A 9,202-nucleotide genomic window follows, 5' to 3' on the forward strand; every position below is an offset into this window, starting at 1 on the left:
TCGGCGCCGGGTGATGTCACCACCTGTTGTACTTTGTGGAAAGTGACATCAGCCAATAGCAGATGGCCGGCTCGGTGCCCCGGCTTCTCACCATGAGACGTCAAAAAATTCACCCAGATCGATCGATTTGTCCTCAGTGAAGATTATTTCATCAAACTTTTCACTCGTCACTGATTTTTTTTTTTTTTTTAGTGCGCGGACATAATTCATATATTATCATTAAGCTGCACAACAATAGGGAGTGTCTTCAAACTCCAGTGGAAGAGTGATTCTGTTCCAGATCAGAGCGGAGGCCAAAAAGCGAGAAATCTCAGCGGCTGGTGAAGTCATGCTTGAGTCACTGGTATTGATCAAAAACACGATCAGCCACCTGCACACGGGGTTGAAAAAAAAAACAAAAAAAAACACACGTAATACCCTTTAAACACCGTAATCCGGTAAACAAAAGGGAGGGAGAGGACGGAGGGGAGGATGATGGATGATGGATGATGGATGATGGATGATGGACGCTGGGCGGGTGATTGATTGATGAGGCCTGTTTTTTCTTACAGTGTATCATTTCTCACAGGGCGGCTTTTGCCTCTGTGACTCATGTGATGGAAAAATTTGGGAAAGCAGGACAAATGAAGACTAACCGAGTCCTGAGAATCAACGGCAAACCCGGCCATATATCTCAAGCAGGGTGGTGGAGCTATTTTGGAGTCCGATGATTCAGTTTTTTTTTGTTTTTTTTGTTGTTGTTGCTTAGCGATCTTCACCAAAACTCACTCGCTGCGATGGTTTTGTTGCCTGGCGATGTGGGTTTATTGGACTATTTGGCGTTTTATTTATGCGCCGATGCACTGAGGGTTTTTCTCAGCACGTCTGCTCTCTCGTCCCTTGCCAAAGCTCCCAATTAATATCAACGCACATGTCCCAATTTATCAAAAAAGGACGGTGAGTTATTGGGGCGTGAGTCGCCACGGTGACACGGTGTCTGAATCTACGCAGCACTAATCAAACGGAGCATCAGAAACCTGGACGCCGCCGACGGAGATTTAAAGTTTTCTGTGTCAAGGTCGTTTTTGAGACGGATTTATTATAACAGCATGTGTGTGTGTGTGTGTGCACTTTGTACCCATTGCTGCAGGTTTTCAGTGAGGAATCCTGGAAGCAGCAGCTGAGCAGCGGCGAAGGTGAAGAAGAAAAACAGAGAGAGAGACAGAAGTGAAAAAGAAGAAGAGAACTGCAGGTGGAAAAATCTCAACACAAATTATGAAAAAAGATAATTCATCAAAAGAGCGAGTTTCGGTTGATTTTGGGGTTTGATTGAGGTTGTATCACAAACTCGTAAACACATTTAGGACAGATACACAGGTGATTCTTGCCAAAATCAGTCTATATCTTTCTTTTCATTTCATTGTTATTTATTCCGTTCATGAAAATGCACAGTAATGAAATTAGTACAAAAAAATTCACATCACATATTTCAGAGTGATGCTTTTGTGATGTTACTCTACATTTCCAAATATTTTAGACATGCCTTATGTTATGCTGACCGTCAGATTATCAATTTTCACCTCCAGCATTTCCATATTTTCTTGAAGTAACTCAAAAAACAAGTTTTGGATTATTAAAATGACTGGAAAACAGGTAAAAAAAAAAAAAAAAAAAAAAAAAAATTAATCACTCCAGTTTTTTGTTTGCTTTCCAGAAAGTGACACAGACACTCCCAGTTTATACTGTTACTGATGGCTGTTTTTTTTTCTCTCTTTTCTTTTACTTTTCCATTTTTCTGCTCTTCATAAACTTGATAAACTGATTTTATATACTCAAAACTAAAAAAAAAAAAAAATACTTTAAAAAAGCGACTAAGAGTAGCTTTGAAAAAAAAAAAATGTTCTCTGTCCGTTCACAGAAACACAGCAAGTTCTACCACTGAAAACAGATTTCTCTCAAATTTGAATATTTGAATACATCCTCCAAGGTGGATATATTTTAATACGCTAGTCTTGCCAGAATATCGTATGATGTCACGTGATCATACATCAGCAATAACCAACAGACAAAATAACCTGTGCTTGGTAGTTTCTTTTAAAAACAATGCAGCTTCACTGTTAAGCTGATTTTGTCCATTTAATATCTTGTTTTTAACATCCTGCTGGGACCACGCATTCATGGCTGTTTGCTCATGCTGGTTAAAGGGCTAGTTCAGATTTTTTTGAAGTGGGTGAAAGCAGTGAATATATTCTAAATATAGCGTGCACTAAAAACTGATTTTTTTTCACTGACCGCCGTCTACTGCAGGTTAAATACACTGACTGTGGATAAGCACCTCATACAGTACAACCCCACTTCAAAAAAAAAAAAAAAGTGAACTAACCCTTTAACAGGATATAACACCTCTGGAAATGGCAGAAATATTATACAGGTTGTGTTTTCGGGGCTTATGCTGCCCAACGTGGTCGATGTTTGTCTTGTTGAGTGAAATTAAATGGACACAAAGACGCTATTGTCAAATTTCCCCGCCTTCACATGGACGGCTGATTTCTTTTCTTCAGTTTATTAAAATTGGAGGTTTTCACCTGACAAGACAAAGTGTGTGAGCTGCCGTCACTGCGACTTTACCTCGTCTAAAACATGAGTGGAGGGCAGGATGTCTCCCTGTGAGAGACAGAAACACAACAAGATCAGTTTCATGTCAAAGACAAAAAAACGCAAAATGCAAAATGCATGGAAGGACAAAATGATCAAGGAGGAGAGATGGAGAGGAAACTCCTGAGTCGAGAAAGAGAAGCTAAGAAAGAAAGAAAGAAAGAAAGAAAAGAAAAGACTGACCTCTTGACCTGGAATATGGTGCACTGCTGGCTGCGGAGGAAAAAACGGAGAGTGAAAAATAAGAGGGAAAACTATTGGAATAAACTTCATAGGCCTTTCATTTCAGCCTGACTGGTCCCCTGTGTTTTACAACACACACACACACACACACACACACACACACACACACACACACACACATACACATATATATATATATATATAAAAGAAACACACACTTGGCCTCTAAAATCCAAACTGCTTTCTCTTCCACACACAAGATATTAAAAATGAGCAGGTCTGTTTCAGGGGACCGTAATGATGATGATGATGATGATGATGGTGATGGTGGTGAATAGGATGAAGGTTGACCTCTGACCTTCTCCCTGCGTATGAGCTGGAAGGCGGCCAAGAGCTCGCCGGCATTCTGGTTGCCGCGGCGAACGGGGAACCAGGCGAGGCGGGGCGCGGCGGCGACGGAGGGCTGGCAAACGCAGCGGCCCATGAACTCATCCGCACCCTGCGCAGAGGGAGGAGACACGTTTATAGACGCACACACACACACACACACACACACACACACACACACACACGGTAAGCTCCCGGCACTCACGTATGTGTCCTGGTCGTAGAGCTCCACCATGACGCTGGGCGGGTCGGCCGTCGCGGTGTCGGGGTCGCCGAAGATCTCCACCTCGTAGAAGATGAGCGTCTGGTCCCAGGTGGGGTTGAGCGTGTTTCGCACCGTCACCGTCTTCTGAGACTGATGGAGGAACGACACGATGGCGTAGGCATCTGGAAAAACAAGAGAGAGAGAGAGAGAGAGAGAGAAGAAGAAGAGGAAGGTGGATTTGTTTCTACGTGCACATCGGGTTCAGAGTGTTGCGATCACAAAATAATCATTGAAAAATTGTGCAGCTCGACTGGGAACTGAAGCTTAACTCCACTGCTGCAATCATTTATTATCATTTTGAGTTTCCTGTTTTATTTGTAAAAAATAAATAAATAAATAAATAAATTTAAAAAATAAAGAGGAAAAAATAAAGAGAAAGTTGAACCTCGGCGGACAAATAAATAAAATCGTTTTATATATTTATTTACATTATTTATTTATTTATTTTTATTTTTATTTTTTATTATTTATTTATTTATTTATTATTATTTATTTTATTATTTATTTATTTTTATATATTTAATATTTTATATAATATTTTTATATAATATTTTTCATAATATTTTATATATTTAATTTTATTTTATATATTTGCTATTTTTTATATATATTATATATTTAATTTTATTTTATATATTTGCTATTTTTTATATATTTTATTATTTATTTATTTTATATATTTTATTCACATATATATATTGATCATCAGATACCTTTGAAGACAAAACGCTTGAATAATATTTGTGAGACATTCTCTGCCAGCTGATCTGTGTTGAACGTGACGTCGCCGCCTTCTGAGGCTCGTAACGTCAAAGGTAAAGGTGCTGTTGCTTCGACTGTGGTGTGATTAGATCCAGCCGAAACACACTGAACACTTTGGTGTAATAATGTGTGTGTGTTCGGTTTGAACTGCAGGCGTGAGAAGCGAAAAACCGGGACATTCTTTTGTAGTGAATCTTGAAATCCGCTGCATTTTAGTGTTTTATTTTAGATATTTGTCAGGACTGAAACTGGGACAATCCTGGTCAAACCGGGAGTTTATTTTCACAACATATATATTTTCTCTTCCAATGTTGATGGGTATATTTTGTGTAACCTACTATTGTTCCTGTGCGAATTCAAGAGACATAATGTGATAAAAACTATAATAAAACTATAAAAACCTAAAGTAGCAGTGCATTCATGTGCTTTGCAAATCAATCCCAGAAAAAAGAAAGACTTTTTAGGACTAAAGGGCTCAATCTTTAATATTAATTTTTTTTTTCTCATTGAGGTGCACGTGCGCAGAGCCGACTGGGCGGGAAACCCAAGCCCCGCCCACACGGTTTGATTGACAGGCGATCTCAGGTGAAGAAACACGCAGAATAAAAAAAACTTGAAACTTCTTGCTGCATGTTTAAGCTTCTCAGCAGGATTGATTTGGACAGTGGGATGTTTATTTTGGCTGAAGTGTGTAAGTGTGTGTGTTTTAACCCCGATCCAGTTTGTCTGCTAAAAAAAAAAAGAATTAAAAAAATAATAAAAATTAAAAAAAAAAACTTGAGGTTTTACAGAGAATCACGTCAGAAATTGTTCGATTGTAACAAGCATGACCGTATTGCCACAAGCAATACTGGAGACACAATGCTGAGGTACAGCAGCGTGTGTGTGTGTGTGTGTGTGTGTATGTGTGTGTATGACCTTTATTAGTGTGTGTGTGTGTGTGTTTGCCAGTCCTAATAGAGTGCTGATTGGGAGCAGAGATGCCAGCTGTAATGGCAACGTGAACTAAGTCACTGGAACACAAGGCAATATGTAATGTCTACCCAGTGTATGTGTGTGTCTGTGTGTCTGTGTGTCTGTGTGTGTGTGTGTGTGTGTGTGTGTGTGTGTCCAGAATATCCCAGCGTCCCACAGAGTGACATCAGCAGCTCGGGAATGCCGGGCTCGAGACGGAGAGCCAGGAACGCCGCTTAGGGAAGTTTGTTATTCCAGGTCACAATCACTCTGTTACACATTAACACACACACACACACACACACACACACACACACACACACACACACACTTAGTAGTTTGTTATTCCACGCCAAGTAAAGAGTCTCTATGGAGCCGTTAGCATCAGAATAAACAGAAGCTAAGTTGCATTTTCCCAGCGTTCAATTAACCCTGGAGCTAGTATGCACACACACACACACACACACACACACACACACACACACACACACACACACACACACACACACACAAGACACACACACACACACACTGTACAGACACGCCACCCATGGTGACCCTTTCAATTACAGTCCATTCCCAAAAGCCCATTAGCTCATATAAACAGCAATACAAACAGCCGGGGGGTTTATGTAAGTGTGTGTGTGTGTGTGTGTGTGTGTGTGTGTGTGTGTGTGTGTGTGTGTGTAGGAAGCAGCAATAGTCTGGATCCCAGCGGGAGCCACAGGGGTAAATAAACACAATGAACACTGGGAAGAGAGAGAGAGAGAGAGAGAGAGAGAGAGAGAGAGAGAGCGAGAGAGGTATTTTCTAGGACCATGTTATAATAATCATTATTACTAATAATAATCATAATTTTCATATAAATAAATGTCTATTTTTTAATAAATACAGTTACAAATGCAAATAAATACAATGATGCACTTAGCAAATCTATTACATTTACTAAACTGGAGACAATCACACTTACACCATGTCAGTTTTACTATTATTGTTATACTATTATCATCAATAACGGAGAGATATTAGAAATCAAAAATCAGAAATAGTTTATTGATCCTGAGGGGGAACTGGGTCAGTTGCAGCTGCTCAAAGTCTAAAGAGAAAAACCTGAGTGAAATCACCAGAAATAGAAAAAGAAATAAGAATATATAGAAAAAAATATAGAGAAAAATATGTGCATTAGAAATTATTGGAAAGTAATTATTATTATTATTATTATAGTAATTATTATTAGGAGAGTATGTGTATTATGTATGAATAAGTGCATTGATCGTACTTGTGTATTACTACTAATATAGTGTAAAAAAAAAAAAAAAATTTAAAAAATTTAAAAAATTTACATGCAGCTGATTTTTGCTAACGTTACTTAGCTTGAGCCACTGATTTGAAACATCGTGAATTTGCCCCAATATTGCAGATTTTACGGAATTGCCAATTATTATTATGATTATATTAATATTCAAAATCAGGAGAGTTAATTAATTTAGGGCTCGATATGTGTTCTTTTTGTTTGATATGGCTCAGACTAATATCTGAAAACAGCGACAGAGATGCTAACCGGCGATTTGGCTAACGTTATTTAGCCAGATCAGCCATCGTAGATTTGGAGAAATTGTTAAATTATTCCTATTAAATTATTACTAGGGTGAATTAATGTAGGGGTTGACGTGTATTGTAAAAAAAAAAAATAATAATAATAATAATAGCTCACTAGATATCTTTAAAAGAAGATTAAAGACCTACCTATTTTCACTCTGGCCTTTAACTAGCTCCTGTTTTATTTGTCTTTTATCGTTTTATTTGCATCTTTTGTTTTATTTCAAAGTTCTCGCTTTTAGCCTTTTCCTTTTAATTTGTGTTTTATTCTTTTTAATGTTTTATTTAATGTTTTCTTCTTTTTTTGTGAAGCACTTTGAGCTGCAATTCTTGTATGAAAGGCGCTATACAAATAAAGTTTTATTATTATTATTATTATTATTAATAATAATCATATGGCTCAGACTAATATCTGAAAGCCTAGCAACGGAGATGCTAACAGCTAATGTGGCTAACGGTATTCAGCTTGAGCCAGTGTAGCGTCAAAGCCAACGTAAAGATTATTGAACGAAATTTAAAAACAGCACATAAACACAATCATTTAAGTGTTAACTACTTGAAAATAATTAAAATTTGACCTAATTAGTGTTTAAATCAGAGCGTGACGCGGCGGCTAACGGCTAACGTGCTAGTCAGTGTAAACTTGTTGATTATTGTTTTGGTTGGCAACAGCGAGTTTTATATGAGCTGAATCGACTCTTATTTTGTAAAGGTCGAACTTGATTTTAGCTCGAGAGAAAGAAAAAGAAGAAAGAAGGAAAGAAAGAAAGACAGAAAGAAAGAGAGAAAGAAGAAGAGAGAAAGACGAGAGGCCTTCTCTTGACAGATGACTCGCTCTTTAATCACGACTCGCTCGACGCAACGTAAAACCAGATTAACACGCAACCGAGGAACATCCATCACCTCTACTCATCCATTACAGCCCGTGTGTGTGTGTGTGTGTGTGTGTGTGTGTGTGTGTGTGCTAACAAGGGGAGAGCCAATCCAACCCAACAGCGATTTGTCATTCAGCTCGGTGGCCCCGACTCTCTCTCTCTCTCTCTCTCTCTCTCTCTCTCTCTCTCTCTCTCTCTCTCTCTCTCTCTCTCCTTTAACAGATCATCATCTCTGTTTTTACATCTGAGCCTGCGGTGGGTTTCTGATTAACACACACACACACACACACACACACACACACACACACACACACAGTAGCAGTAGTTTCCATGACCTCTCCCTCCCTCTCTCATCCTGTCTCTCTCTCTCTCTTTTCTTTTCGTCTTTATCCTCTCTCACTCACTTTCTCTCTCTCTCTGTCTCTATTCATTCATCCGAGTGGACCAGACCATTAAAACTTAATGTCTCTCTCTCTCTCTCTCTCTCTCTCTCTCTCTCTCTCTCTCATGTCAAACCCTTTAATAATCTGTGGCTTTTTTTTTTTAATGAAATCATTATTTTTTCAAACTGTTTTTTATCTTGATGTGGCCTGTCTCTCTCTCTCTCTCTCTCTCTCTCTCGCTCTCTCTCTCTCTCTCTCTCCCTCTCTCTCTCTCTCTTTTTGCGGTTTCATAAAAACAGGAAGACTCTCGTTCCTGAGCTCAATGTGCTTCGCGTTACTCCGCGTTTTCGCTGCGTCGTTGAATACCATCGTGTCTGCGTCAGGCGGTCAGTCTGTCTGTTATCGTCCCGTCACTGGAAGGTCACGGGTTCAGCTGCCAGCGTGCCCTTGAGCAAGACGCTGAACTCTCATGACATTACATTCACTTCAGTGCTTGCAGAGTGTCCGTACCTGAGAAGCTGTCTTTGTCCATGGCCAGCAGGTCTCGGGCTTGGTAGAGGTAGCAACGCAGGTGGTAGCGGGTCCCAGCTGGAACACACACACACACACACACACACACACACACACACACACACACACAGTTAGTTATTTTGATGTGGGACAATAAAACATGCATGTAAAATTGAAAATCGGCACAAGAATCCACATTCATGTAAGGGCTCCACTGTTTTGTCCTATTATAAGGGCATTAAGGCAACACACACACACACACACACACACACACACACACACACAGAAACGCGCCGTGCTGCACAGTGACTCGGGGTCACGGTCTAGTTACAGTACGTATGGTAACCATTAGCGGCCATACTGGCTGGTTACCATGACGGCAGGCCGTTAGCCCTGCCCACAAATTGGAAGCAGAGGTCGCCGACCCAGAATGCACCACAGGTGGGCGACAGATGGCGTGGCAGGCTGCGGCGGTGTGTGTGTGTGTGTGTGTGTGTGTGTGTGTGTGTGTGTGTGTGTGTGTGTGTGTGTGTAGGTGGTGAGGGTCATTAGGATGTCATCCTTATTTTTGGGATGAAGATGTTACACATAGATAAGGGAGAGACGGAGTGTGTGTGTGTGTGTGTGTGTGTGTGTTTGTGTGTGTGTGT

The 9,202-nt window shown here is 39.9% G+C and overlaps 1 protein-coding gene across 4 annotated transcripts in view; it reads right to left on the reverse strand.

The window, feature by feature from the left end:
* dysf (dysferlin, limb girdle muscular dystrophy 2B (autosomal recessive)) overlaps positions 1 to 9,202 on the reverse strand; it is a 133,854-nt gene that overhangs the window by 72,942 nt on the left and 51,710 nt on the right. For all 4 annotated transcript variants that reach the window (XM_030075602.1, XM_030075600.1, XM_030075603.1 and 1 more), the window contains exons 31-36: positions 8,553 to 8,630; positions 3,410 to 3,591; positions 3,176 to 3,316; positions 2,818 to 2,847; positions 2,608 to 2,643; positions 1,118 to 1,159 (exon numbers count right to left, since the gene is read on the reverse strand). In XM_030075602.1, the coding sequence (XP_029931462.1) occupies positions 1,118 to 1,159; positions 2,608 to 2,643; positions 2,818 to 2,847; positions 3,176 to 3,316; positions 3,410 to 3,591; positions 8,553 to 8,630 (509 nt within the window). The remainder of the gene's footprint in view (positions 1 to 1,117; positions 1,160 to 2,607; positions 2,644 to 2,817; positions 2,848 to 3,175; positions 3,317 to 3,409; positions 3,592 to 8,552; positions 8,631 to 9,202) is intronic.

Source organism: Myripristis murdjan, chromosome 18 (assembly GCF_902150065.1).
Source record: "Myripristis murdjan chromosome 18, fMyrMur1.1, whole genome shotgun sequence".
Classification (NCBI taxonomy): domain Eukaryota; kingdom Metazoa; phylum Chordata; class Actinopteri; order Holocentriformes; family Holocentridae; genus Myripristis; species Myripristis murdjan.